Consider the following 14,273-nt stretch of genomic DNA (forward strand, 5'->3'; position numbering starts at 1 on the left):
CATCTATAGATGGATATCAACAGATAGGTGTATCTCTAGATATCCATCTTTTGGGCACCTCTATGTCCAGCCCAAGGGAAAGCAAGAAACAAGGCCCTAAAAGAGCCTGAGCAGCGTATGTCATCCTCTAATGAAAGCCCCCCACCTCGAGGGCCTGGAAATACAGATCAAATTCTAAACGATACGAAATTTCCTAGGAGTTCAGAGTATTTCATAAACACATTGACCTACTAATAAGTTCCCAAAGGCATCTTGTTGCCAGCTACGTAACAGCACAGGTTCTTCAGCCACAATAATACAGGAAGATTAAAATACACACTCGGAGACACAACGGATCCCCCAAATACCACAGAGATCTCAAATATTTCACCAAGGTAACTATCTCCCCCTCTCCCACCCCCCCAAAAAAATAATCTCGTATGCTGAAGTTAAAAAACGGAAAAAAAAGGTTCACTTACATAGAATCTTCCATTTGAGTTAGATATAAAATAGTAAACCTAGCTAATACATATTTAGTTGGCCTCGGTTGATAGAAATCTGCAGATGTCTCTCTAGTTAGTAAAAGACATGTTTCTAGTTACTTAGAAAAGGACCTACAATGCAATAAATAAAAACGACGGGGTCAAGCGGCTCTGGTTCTGCGGTGGGTTGGTTGAAGAGTCGTTTCAGTGGATGATGTGAGCTGGGCATCTGCCCGATGTGGACCCCCTGGGTGGAGGGTTTTTACTGATGAGATGGAAGGTTCCCGTTGGCTTGACTGTCATGGATGGAGTGGTCTTTCCCAGATTCCGGGAGGTCTATCTCCGGGAAAGACCTCGGCCGGCGGCGTCTACCTTTTCCGCCATCTCCCCCCCGTCCCCGGGGCTGTTGAGTGAGGCCGTCTCGTCTGCCCGCGGGAAAACGTTTTGGGAACGGGGCGGATGGAGAGGAGGTTTCCGAAACCCCCGCTGCACGCTGAGGTCAGTCTGGTGCGCAGCGTGGGCGCGTTAAGGCGAGGTCAGTACGTTGGGCCATTAGGCCCGGGCCAGGCGGCTCCATCCCTCGGGCTGGACCAGGACCGGACCGGGCTGCCGTGGAGGAAGGTGGGGGATGGCCAGCAAAGGGCACGCTCGCTTCTCCTTTCCGACCCTCTTGGGCTCTGCCCGCTCGTCCCTCGGAGATCGCGAAATCGGGCGGCGGGGCGAGGGAGTCTGCCCGGTTGTGTGTGGTGTCAGTGTGGGTGTGAGTGAGTGTATGTGTGTGTGTGGGTGTGTGTGAGAGAGAGAGCATCAATCACATTTATTGAGGGCTTAGTGAATGCAGAACACTGAACTAAGCGCTTGTGAGTGTGTGTGTGAGTGAGAGAGAGAGAGAAAGTGTCAGTGGTATTTATTGAAGACTTAGTGTATGCAGAGCACTGTACTAAGTGCTTGGGTGTGTGTGTGTGTGAGAGAGAAAGAGAGTCAATTGTATTTATCGAGCACTTACTATGTGCAGAGCACTGGACTAAGTGCTTGGGAGTGTGTGTGTGTGCGTGTACGTGTGTGAGAGAGAGAGCCAATTGTATTTATTGAGTGCTTAGTGTATTCAGAACACTGTACTAAGAGCTTGGGAGTGTGTGTGTGTGTGTGTGTCTGTGTGAGAGTCAATTGTGTTTATTGAGCACTTAATGTGTGCAGAGCACTGTACTAAGTGCTTAGGAGTGTGTGTGTGTGTGCGAGAGTCAGTCGCATTTATGGAGCACTTAGTGTATGCAGAGCACTGTACTAAGCACTTGGGAGTGTGTATGTGTGTGTGTGTATGTGTATATCTGTATGTGTGTGTGTCAATAGTATTTATTGAGCACTCACTAAGTGCAGAGCACTGTACTAAGCACTTGGGAGTGTGTATGTGTGTGTGTGTGTGTGTGTATCTGTGTGTGCATGTGTGTGTGTGAATAGTATTTATTGAGCACTCACTAAGTGCAGAGCTCTGTACTAAGCACTCGGGAGTATGTGTGTGTGTGTGTGTGTGCGTGCATGTGTGTGTGAACATCAACCCTATTTATTGAGTGCTTACTGTCTACAGAACACTGTACTAAGTGCTTGGGAGTGTATGTGTGTTTGTGTGTGCGTGTATGAGAAAGAAGAAGCCAGGTAGAACCGTTTTTTTTTTCCTTTTTTTTTTTCTTTTCTTTCCTTTTTAATGTCTGGCCATATGCTTAGGGTTTGGTGGGTTTTTTCCTAAATTTTCAAACCCACTCACAGGTTGCTGCTTGCTCTTTTTAAGACTGAGGAGCCTGCTGGGAATTGAGTTCTCTGAAAGGCCCTTGAGTTGGTGCGTGTGCAGGCCACCCTGCTTACTTGGACCTGAAAGAGAGAAATGAGAAAAAGGAGTTGGCAATCCACCAGGAATGGCACCGTGTCTGTGATTCCATAGTGATAATGATAATAATAATCATAATAAAAACTGTGGTGTTTGTTCAATACTTACTGCGTGCCAAGTGCTGGGATAGATACAATACACCCTGATCTGATACATTACAGCCTAGTGGATAGAGCACAGGCCTGAGAGTCAGAAGGACTTGGGTTCTAATCCTGACTCCGCTACTGTCTGCTGTGTGACCTTGGGCAAGTCACTTCAGTTCTCTGGGCCTCGGCTCCCTCTGCTGTAAAATGGGGATTAAGACTGTGAGCCCCATGTGAGAATGGGACTGTGTCCAACCGGATTAGCTTGTATCTACTCCAGCATGTAGTACAGTGTCTTTACAAATGCCACAATTATTATTATAATTAATGATCAGACTTGCCTGTGTCCCACAAAGGGCTCACAGTTTGATGGGGAAGGAGAACAGGGGACGGATGAGGAAAGTGAGGCCCAGAAAAGTTCAGTGACTTGTCTAAGATCACAGAAAGCAATCAGTCAATCCGTCAGTGTTATTTATTGAGCGCTTACTGTGTGTTGAGCATTGCACTAAGCACTTGGGAGACTACAACAGATCCAGTAGGCACTGAAAAGTGCATCTGTGTACAAATATATAACTGAGCCCGTTGTTGGGTAGGGACCGTCTATACGTTGCCGACTTGTACTTCCCAAGCGCTTAGTACAGTGCTCTGCACAAAGTAAGCACTCAATAAATACGATTGAATGAATGAATGAATGTTTCCTGCTCACAACGAGTTTACAGTCCAGAGGGGGAGAAAGACATTAATCTGAATTAAGAAATTTCAGCTCTATAGTCTAAGTGCTGTCGGGGTGAGGACGAGATGAACACCACATACCCAAAGTCACAGATCCCAGTGCCCAGATGACCCGGAAGGAAGAGGGAGCCGGGAAAAAGGGCGCTTCATCAGGGAAGACCTCTTGAAGGAGATGTGACCTGAAGCAACTGAGCCAGGATTAGAACCCCCAGTTCTCTTGACTGTCAGGCCTCTGCCCTTTCCATTAAGCCACCCTGCTTTCTCCCTTTCCCGGCATCTCCGAATCACACAAAAGGGGCTTTAAATAGCTTTTTACAATTTCTACCCAAGCCTCCTCTCACTTTCAGAGCTCGCTTACTCGGGTGGAACAGCCTATTTCTGGGGATAAATGGATTTGAATTGGTTTATGCTTTGGCAGGCAAGAGAGAATGCAATCTTCTCCGGTGATCTCTTCAGCATCGCCGGAAATATCCCCCGAGGCGGCTGCAGGCCTAGACCGAGTAAACATCTGCTCTCGGCCACCTGAAGCAGGTAGGTCTCTAAAAGAACCAGCCGTCTTACAGACCCAGGCGCTTAGGAGCGAGGATGAGCCAGCTGTCCGCAGATTAACTTCCTCTCAGACCAATACCATGTCATCTGTATTTCGCCCATCCCGGTCGGAAAGTCAGTCAGTCAGTAATATTTATTGAGCACTTACTGTATGCAGAGCACTGCGTTAAATACTCAGGAGAGCATGATATAACAGACACGTTCCCTGCCCACAACGAGCTTACGGTCTAGAGGGGGAGACGACATGACTATAAATAAATAAACTGCAGATATGGACATAGGTGCTGGAAACCAATCTACCTGGTTCCCCCTCAAATCAAAGGAACCATCTTGGCTTGTGAGGAGCGCAAAACCAACTCCTCTTTAAACGCGTTTGCGGCAGTGATTTCAGAGCATAGTTTGGGACCTGTCTGTCTGACTCTCGTCTCCTGTAGTGGCAACCCCGCAGCCAATAATAATAATAATAATAATAATGATGGTATTTATTAAGCGCTAACTATGTGGCCAGCACTGTTCTAAACACAGGGGGAGATACAAGGTAATCAGGTTGTCCCACGTGGGGCTCACAGTCTTAATCCCCATTTTACAGATGAGATGAGTGAGGCCCAGAGAAGTGAAGTGACTTGCCCAGAGTCACACAGCTGACAAGGGGCAGAACTGGGATTAGAATTCATGACCTCTGGCTCCCAAGCCCGGGCTCTTTCCATTAAGCCACACTGCTTCTGCTTGGCCTTCCAAGAACCGACAGCTAAGTACTGTTGAGGGGCGAGGGGGCTTGTCAGTACTGTCGAGAAATCCCGGGGCCTCAGCCCCAGGGGTGGCCCCCCTCACACAGTCCAGCAGTCCATCCCCCCACCAGTCTCTCTGGTGGTCCGGTTGTAACAAGATGGCTCTGGTACCCAAGCGAGAACATTTTTCACAGCACATCCCTCTCCGGGTGAAGATTTCCTCTCAGCTCTCCCCAGTGGGACGTGTAACGCCGTCAGGGTGCTAAAACACAAATCAGCCCCGCGTGTTCAATCGCTCTGCTTTACAACCCCTGGATAAGGACGAGAAGATGTGTTGGGAAGAAAAATGAGTGCGGGATGGACTCTCGCTCAAAGGAGAAAAGGCAGGGATGGTGTCTATTTACTCTGTCATGCTCTCCCAAGCACTTAGTACTTTTTATGTACTAATTGTACAATTGAATCGTTTTCAATCGTACAAATACGATTGATTGATTATGGTATTTGTTAAGTGCTTTCTATGTGGAAAGAGCTGTTCTAAGCGCTGGGGTAGAGACAAGGCAATCAGGTTGGACACAATCCAGGTCTTATATGAGGCTCACAGTTTTAATCCCCATTTTACAGATGAGGTAACTGAGGAACAGAGAAGTGAAGTGACTAGCCCAAGATCACACAGCAGATATGATGTGGAGCCAGGACTAGAACCCAGGTCCCTCTGATTCCCAGGCGTGTTCTCTATCCACTACACCACACCGCTTCTCAAAAAAGGAAAATATGGGAACCTACTCTGCACAAAACACTTGGTATCTGGTAAGCACTTTGACGTTCACTGCCCCTTCAAGCCTCATAGCAATTATGCACATAACCACCTATAATTTATTTTAATGTCTGTCTCCCCTCTCATTTAAAAGTCCCTATTCTATTGTACTCTCCCAAGTGCTTTACAAACAGTAGGTGCTCATTGAATACCATTATCTGATTGTATGACAGTATACTCCCAATTCATTCAATCGTATTTATTGGGCGCTGACTGTGTGCAGAGCACTGTACTAAGCGCGTGGGAAGTACAAGTTGGCAACATATAGAGACGGGCCCTACCCAACCACTGATGGATCGACTGATCGGTCCTTTCTCCCTTTGAACTTGGGCAAGTCGCTTAACTTCTCTGTGCCTCAGTTGCTTCATCTGTAAAATGGGGATTAAGGCCGTGAACCCCATGCGGGACAGGGACGGTGTCCAACCCAATTTCCTTGTACATCCCAGTACTCAGTACAGTACTTCATTCATTCAATCAATCAATCAATCAATCAATCGTATTTATTGAGCGCTTACTATGTGCAGAGCACTGTACTAAGCGCTTGGGAAGTACAAATTGGCATCACATAGAGACAGTCCCTACCCAACAGTGGGCTCACAGTCTAGAAGGGGGAGACAGAGAACAAAACAAAACATATTAACAAAATAAGTAGAATAAATACGTTCAAGTAAAATAAATGAATAACAGTCTAATTCATTCATTCATTCATTTAATCGTATTTATTGAGCACTTACCGTGTGCAGAGCACTGTACTAAGTGCTTGGGAAGTACAAGTTGGCAACATATAGAGATAGTTCCTACCCAACAGTGGGCTCACAGTCTAGAAGGGGGAGACAGAGAACAAAACAAAACATATTAACAAAATAAAATAAGTAGAATAAATACGTTCAAGTAAAATAAATAAATAAATAGGGTAATGAATACGTACAAACATATATACATATATACAGGTGCTGTGGGGAAGGGAAGGAGGTAAGGCGGGGGGATGGAGAGGGGGAGGAGAGGGAAAGTACTATGTACTTGGCACATAGTAAGCGCTTAACTAATACCAAAATGATTCCAGGGCTTAGTACAGTGCCTGGCCCATAATCAGTGCTTAACAACCACCATCATTATCATTATTGTTATTATTATTATGTGAGACAGTCCTGTGTCCAATGCGATTAGCACGTAACTACCCTAGCACTCAGAACAGTGAACAGAGAAGCAGTGTGGCTCAGTGGACAGAGCCTGGGCTTTGGAGTCAGAGGTTATGGGTTCAAATTCCGACCACCAATTGTCAGCTGCGTGACACTGGGCAAGTCACTTCACTTCTCTGTGCCTCAGTTACCTCATCTGTAAAATGAGGATTAAGACTGTGAGCCCCCCATAAAAACAAAACAGGGGAAAACAGTTGCATCAATCCAGCACGTCATTAATTTTACTTACTGGGCACTTACTGTGGTGCAGAGCACTGAACTAAGCACTTGGGAGTGTGGCTTAGCAGAATGAGCACGGGGTTGGGAGTCAGCAGTCATGGGTTCTAATCCCAGCAGTGTGACTTTGGGCAAGTCACTTAACTTCTCTGTGCCTCAGTTACCTCATCTGCAAAATGGGGATTAAGACTGTGAGCCCCACGTGGGACAACCTGATCACCTTGTAACCTCCCCAATACTTAGAACAGTGCTTTGCACATAGTAAGCACTTAATAAATGCCATCATTATTAACTTGTACTTCCCAAGCACTTAGTACAGTGCTCTACACACAGTAAGCACTCAATAAATATGATTGATTGATTAACAGTGTTTGACACATAATAAGCACTTAAAAAATACCACTATCATCATTATTATTACTATAATTATTGGCAAGGCAAGAGGAAAGTGGAAAACAGAGGGTGAAAGTATGCAGCATCGAGGCCAAAGCACCCTCCGGCTGTGTAAACAGATACAGGTGCATTTACTAAGCACACGACATGGGGTGGGGGCAGGAGGAGGGGTGCCTGGGCACTCCGACACCTGGACAGAGTGAAAATCACATTGATGTCGTTATCCTCTGGACCATCAGCTTCGAGACTCTCCACCAGTTGTTTCCCTTTCACTCTCCATCCTCACTCTAGTTCATGCTCTTTGCTTTTCCCAAGCAAGTCATCAGCCTCTTTCCCATCCCTCCCTCTTGACCCCCTCTCCCCACGATGGCTCATGCCTTTCCCCATCCGGAACACTCTCCCTCTCTCAGGATTCCCTGATTAATCCCTTCCCCACCAATAATAATAACATTTGTTAAGTGCTTACTCTGTATTGGGTTGGATCAGGTCAGACACGGTCCCTTTCCGACAGTTTAAGTAGGAGGGAGTGCAGGTATGGAATCCCTGTTTTTCAGATGAGGAAACTGAGGCCCAGAAAAGTTAAGTGACTTGCCCAAGGTCACACAGCAGGCAAGTGGGAGAGCTGGGAATAGAACTCAGGTCCTCTGACTCTCAGCCCCTTGCTCGTTCCACTAGGTCATGCTGCTTCTCTACAAAACGGCCCGTCAACAACCTTCATTCATTCAATCATATTTATTGAGTGCTTATGGTGTTCAGAGCACTGTACTAAGCGCTTGGGAAGTACTGTTAATACTTGATGAGTCTCAGCACCAGGTGCAACCAATTACAGCTTCCCCTTCTCTGACTGGAGCAAGAAAGGGCTTTAATGGTATAGTTCCAGCTCCCTTAAGGGAGGAGATTTCTGCTAATGGCACAATGTCCTGTGGGAGACCAGATTCTCATCTGCCAGAACAGAGGAAACTGGTTTCACCCCTTTATCAGGGGGCAGACCCAGATAAACTGATCCAGATCTTCCTTCTCATCGTCTTGATCAATGAACAGGCCGTCAACAAGTTAATAACAGTTTAATTGATGGCATGATGCTTGACCTTTTCCTTTTCAATTAATTTTCGATGACTTCCCGAAGTGCCCGAAGTGCCCGAAGCAGAAATCCTTCATGAGTGAATGACTGATATTCGCCTCCCTTCACATCGTAAGCCCCTTGAGGGCAGAGACCGTGTCATTTGTTGTACTCTCCCAAGTGCTTAGTCCAGCATTCTGCACACTGTAGGTGCTCAATCACCACTATTGATTGATGGATTGATCGTTAGGCGACTGATTCCTGAAGACCAGTTGACAGCACAAGAGCTGTGTTTTTTTCCCCTTAATTGCACTCTTAGACAGAAGGTCTCACACACATACCCTTAGGTGAATTTCACTGTCATTGCATCTCTTTTGAGGACAGAAGACAGCTATACGTTAACAAACCGAGTTTCATATGAAAGACAAACTACAGAAGGTAGATAATTTGGGGAGAATTCCCCATTATCCCTGGAATAAGATTTCCTCCAGGGTTAATTAGCCTTGGTAAATAATATTGTTGCTCAATTTGGGAGGGTCAAAGTCCATTGATCTCCACAGAGGAATTTCATGAGCTGGATAGAAGGAGCATTTTTTTTCTGGAGAGGAATGAAAACAGAAGTCAACCCGAAACTGGGGTGGCTGTATCGGCGGTAGGGACATAGTGACAATTCCACCTGTGCTGAAATGACCTGAAATTTGGATGAGGCCATGCTTTGTCAACATCACTCAGTCGATAGTATTTACTGAGTGCCTAAAACACCACTATACTGGGTATGCTGAGGGTGCGAAGCACCATAGTAATAATAATAATAATGATAATGGCATTTGTTAAGCACTTACTACATGCAAAGCACTGTTCTAAGCACTGGGGGGATACAAGGTGATCAGGTTGTCCCACATGGGGCTCACAGTCTTAATCTCCTTTTTACAGATGAGGGAACTGAGGCACATTCATTCATTCATTCATTCATTCAATCGTATTTATTGAGCGCTTACTGTGTGCAGAGCACTGTACTAAGCTCTTGGGAAGTACAAGTTGGCAACATACAGAGACGGTCCCTACCCAACAGCGGGCTCACAGTCTAGAAGGGGGAGACAGACAACAGAACAAAACATATTAACAAAATAAAATAAATAGAATAAATATGTACAAATAAAATAAATAGAGTAATAAATATGTACAAACATATATACATATGTACAGGAGGGGTGGGGAGGGGAAGTAGGTAAGGCGGGGGGTGGGGAGGGGGACTTGCCCAAAGTCACACAGCTGACAAGTGGCAGAGTTGGGATTAGAACCCATAACCTCTGACTCCCAAGCCCCTGCTCTTTCCACTGAGTCACGCTGTACTGAATAACTACTATGTGCAGAGCAATGTACTGAATGCCTATATGTGCAGAGCACTAATGAATGAATGAGTGACTGAGTACCAACTGCATGCAGAGCATTCCACTGAGGTCTATTGTGTATCGTTTACTGAACTGAGTCCCTACTGCGTGCAGAGTCCTGTGGACTGTAAGCTCCCTCTGTAAACTGTTATATTGTAGATTGTAATTGTTGTACTGTACTCTCCCAAGCCCCCCTCTCAGGATCGCGTCTGGAGAGTTTCCAGTACTCTACCAGTCCAAACTAGGAGAGGGAGAGTCACGCAGAGGCCTATCCATTCCATTCCTAGCTTTGGCAGTGGCTAACGAGTGGAAGGCCATCTGCTACAAGCCAAAACTCGCCCATGCCGGGCAGCAGCGGCATTGGAGAGAGTCGAGGGTGGAGACTCAAGTTGACTGCGCAGAAGGAGGCAAAGGTAAACCACTTCTGGATTTTTACCAAAGAAACTCTGTGGATACACTACCAGAATGATTGCAGATGGAGAGCAGAGCGTTCTGGGAGAGATGTGTCCATGGTATTGCTATGTGTCAGAAACGACTCGACGGCATAAGACAAGACTCCCCCAAATGCTTAGTACAGAGCTTTGCACACCGTAAGCACTTCTTAAGTACAATTAATAATAATAATAATAGACTGTAAGGCCCTTGAGGGCAGAGAACATGTCTAACAAGTTCTATACTGAGCCCGTTGTTGGGTCTCTATTTGTTGCCGAACTGTACTTTCCAAGCGCATAGTACAGTGCTCTGCACACAGTAAGTGTTCAATAAATACGATCGAATGAATGAACAACTCTACTGCACTGTACTTTTCCAAGCACTTAGTACAGTGCTCTCCACACAGTAAGTGCTCCATAATAGTACCTTACACACAGTAAGCGCTTAACAAATACCACAATCATTATTATTAATAATTATAAATACTATTGATTGATTGATTATACAAGGTGCTTGGGAGAATATAAGCTTGAGACAATGGTAAACCACTTCCGTATTTTTACCAGGAAAACTGTATGGATCAGTAAGCGCTCAATAAATACGATTGGATGAATGAATGAATGAATGGATCCATTACCAGAACGATTGCAGATGGAGGTGGGGCGTTCTGGGAGAGAAATGTCCGTGGTGTTGCTAAGTGTTGGAGACGACTCAACTGCATAAGACAAGACAAGGGCTTCTAACTCTATTGTACTGTCCCAAATATTTAGATTAGTTCTCTGCACACCGAAGGCCTGCAATAAATACTATTCATTGGTTGCCTGCCGTGGCTCAGTGGCAAGAGCACAGTCTTGGGAGTCAGAGGTCATGGGTTCTAATCCCAGCTCTGCCACGTCTGCTGTGTGACCTTGGGCATGTCACTCAACTTCTCTGAGCCTCAGTTACCTTATCCGTAAAATGGGGATTAAGACTGTGAGCCCCACATGGGACAACCTGATCACCTCATATCCCCCCCCAGCACTTAGAAAAGTGCTTGGCACATAGTAAGCACTTAACAAATGCCATCATTATTATTATTATTACCTGAGAAGTAGAAGATAAAGTTCCCCATTCATGTTTGCTAGTTTCTGCATGATGAAATCCTTCCTCTGGACTGTAAGCTAGTTATGGGCAGGGAACCAGTCTTCTAACTCTGTTATATACTCCTCTCCCAGGCACTTAGTATAGTGCTCTGCACACAGTAGGCACTTAAAAAATACAATTGATCGATTGATTTATTGAATGGGTACCATGGAAATTCCATTAGTATAGGAAATCCAATAAGTATTGGGATATATTATGCCTCTCACAAACTACTACAAGAGAAGCAGTGTGGCCTACTGGAAAGTGCACATGCTTGTGAATCAGAGGACCTGGATTCTGATCTTAGCTATGCCATTTTTCAGTCAGTCATTCATATTTATTGAGTGCTTACTGTCTGCGGAGCACCATACTAAGTGCTTGGGAGAGTATAATATAACAATACCACAGACACAGTCCCTGCTCCCAAAGAGTTTACAGTATAGAGGGGGATGGACAATCAATCAATCAATCAATCAATCGTATTTATTGAGCGCTTACTATGTGCAGAGCACTGTACTAAGCGCTTGGGAAGTACAAATTGGCATCACATAGAGACAGTCCCTACCCAACAGTGGGCTCACAGTCTAAAAGGGGGAGACAGAGAACAGAACCAAACATACCAACAAAATAAAATAAGTAGGATAGAAATGTACAAGTAAAATAAATAAATAAATAAATAAATAGAGTAATAAATATGTACAACCATATATACATATATACAGGTGCTGTGGGGAAGGGAAGGAGGTAAGATGGGGGGATGGAGAGGGGGACGAGGGGGAGAGGAAAGAAGGGGCTCAGTCTGGGAAGGCCTCCTGGAGGAGGTGAGCTCTCAGCAGGGCCTTGAAGGGAGGAAGAGAGCTAGCTTGGCGGATGGGCAGAGGGAGGGCATTCCAGGCCCGGGGGATGACGTGGGCCGGGGGTCGATGGCGGGACAGGCGAGAGCGAGGGACAGTGAGGAGATTAGTGGTGGAGGAGCGGAGGGTGCGGGCTGGGCAGTAGAAGGAGAGAAGGGAGGTGAGGTAGGAGGGGGCGAGGTGATGGAGAGCCTTGAAGCCCAGGGTGAGGAGTTTCTGCCTGATGCACAGATTGATCGGTAGCCATTGGAGGTTTTTGAGGAGGGGAGTAATATGTCCAGAGCGTTTCTGGACAAAGATAATCCGGGCAGCAGCATGAAGTATGGATTGAAGTGGAGAGAGACACGAGGATGGGAGATCAGAGAGAAGGCTAGTGCAGTAGTCCAGACGGGATAGGATGAGAGCTTGAATGAGCAGGGTAGTGGTTTGGATGGAGAGGAAAGGGCGGATCTTGGCAATGTTGCGGAGCTGAGACCGGCAGGTTTTGGTGACGGCTTGGATGTGAGGGGTGAATGAGAGAGCGGAGTCGAGGATGACACCAAGGTTGCAGGCTTGTGAGACGGGAAGGATGGTAGTGCCGTCAACAGAGATGGGAAAGTCAGGGAGAGGACAAGGTTTGGGAGGGAAGACAAGGAGCTCAGTCTTCGACATGTTGAGCTTTAGGTGGCGGGCGGACATCCAGATGGAGATGTCCTGAAGGCAGGAGGAGATGCGAGCCTGGAGGGAGGGGGAGAGAGCAGGGGCAGAGATGTAGATCTGGGTGTCATCAGCGTAGAGATGATAGTTGAAGCCGTGGGAGCGAATGAGGTCACCAAGGGAGTGAGTGTAGATTGAGAACAGAAGGGGACCAAGCACTGAACCTTGGGGAACCCCCACAGTAAGAGGATGGGAGGGGGAGGAGGAGCCTGCAAAAGAGACAAGTCACAACTTCTCCGTGCCTCAATTTCTCATTTGTAAAATGGAGAATAAAACCTCCTCCCTTATTAGATTGTGAGCCCCACGTCGACAGGGACTGTGTTCAACCTGAATATCTTGAATATCTACCCAGCACTTAGTACATTGTGTGACACTGTATTTGTAAGCATTTAACAAATATCATTAGCAAATATCACTAGAAAAAACGAAGGCAGTATGGAATAGCCTGATTTCTCCGAGGGGCTGTGAGGAGAACTCAGAGGGTTTGAATTTGGAGGGACTGGAGCATTATTATTATTATTATTATTATTTTATTATCTCAGGGAAGGTACTCCCTGTGCTGATGACAGGTGACAGTATTCAGGCAGTCCTCATTTATTGAGTGAGGAGTTCCCCTGACAAGTTTCGGGATCATCATCTGCTCACAAGTATTTCCACAAGAGGGCAGGAGAGGAAACGCAAAAGAAAAGGCTGGGAATTTAAAGAGGCAAAATCAGTCGTATTTATTGAGAGCTTACTGTGTGCAGAACGCTGTACTAAATGCTCGGGAGAGTGCAGTATAACAGAGTTGGTAAACATGTTCTTTGCCCACAGTGAGCTTACTAATTTGGCCTTTTGTATTATTTGTAGGTAGTCCCCTGTCTCTCCTCCAGGCCGTACCTCTCTCTGCTGATCAGGTCATTTTCCTACAAAAAATTCAGTCTGTGTTTCTTCACTCCTCAAGAACCACCAGTGGTTGCTCATCCACCTCTCCATCAAACAGAAACTCCTTACCATTAGCTTTAAAGCACTCAATCACCTTTCCCCAGTCTACCTTACCTCACTAGTCTCCCAGCCTGCACATTTTGCTCCTCTAATGCTAAACTTCTCACCGTATCTCCATCTCATCTATCTCACCACTGACCTCACACCTACAGTCTGCCTCTGGTCTGATTAAACCCTCTATATATACCTGACAGTCTTATTGAAGGCCATCTCCTCCAGGAAGCCTTCCCTGATTCAGCCCTTATTTTCTTTTTTCTCCCTTCTGCATGACCCTTGCCCTTGGATTTGCTCCCTTTATTCACCCCTCCCTCAGCTCCACAGAACTAATGTAATATCTGTAATTTATTTATTTATATTAATGTCTATCTCACCCTCTAGACTGTAAGCTTATTTTGGGCAGAGAATATGATTACTAGCTCTGTTATATTGTATATTGTCCTCTCCCAAGGGCTTAGAACAGTGCTCTGCTCACAGTAAGTCTCAATAAATGCGATTGACTGAGAGTCCTCAACTCCGCTCTCTCGTTCACCCCTCACATCCAAGCTGTCACCAAAATCTGCCAGTTTCAGCTCCGCAACATTGCCAAGATCCACCCTTTCCTCTCCATCCAAACCGCTACCCTGCTCGTTCAAGCTCTCATCCTATCCCGTCTGGACTACTGCATCAGCCTTCTCTCT

At 46.0% G+C, this 14,273-nt stretch overlaps 1 protein-coding gene and 1 non-coding gene across 3 annotated transcripts in view; one reads left to right on the plus strand and one right to left on the minus strand.

The window, feature by feature from the left end:
• Positions 1-2,157: 2,157 nt before the first annotated feature.
• Positions 2,158-14,273, minus strand: part of NKAIN2 (sodium/potassium transporting ATPase interacting 2) — a 1,260,259-nt gene continuing 1,248,143 nt past the window's right edge. For both annotated transcript variants that reach the window (XM_038771617.1, XM_038771616.1), the window contains exon 7: positions 2,158-2,327. In XM_038771617.1, coding sequence (XP_038627545.1) covers positions 2,318-2,327 — 10 coding nt within the window. In that variant the 3' untranslated portion in view covers positions 2,158-2,317. The remainder of the gene's footprint in view (positions 2,328-14,273) is intronic.
• On the plus strand, positions 9,700-9,837 carry LOC119924182. Its single transcript, XR_005449066.1, has one exon. It is a non-coding gene; the product is annotated as a small nucleolar RNA SNORA7 (small nucleolar RNA).

The sequence above is a fragment of the Tachyglossus aculeatus genome, chromosome 2, assembly GCF_015852505.1.
Source record: "Tachyglossus aculeatus isolate mTacAcu1 chromosome 2, mTacAcu1.pri, whole genome shotgun sequence".
NCBI classification, from domain to species: Eukaryota; Metazoa; Chordata; class Mammalia; order Monotremata; family Tachyglossidae; genus Tachyglossus; species Tachyglossus aculeatus.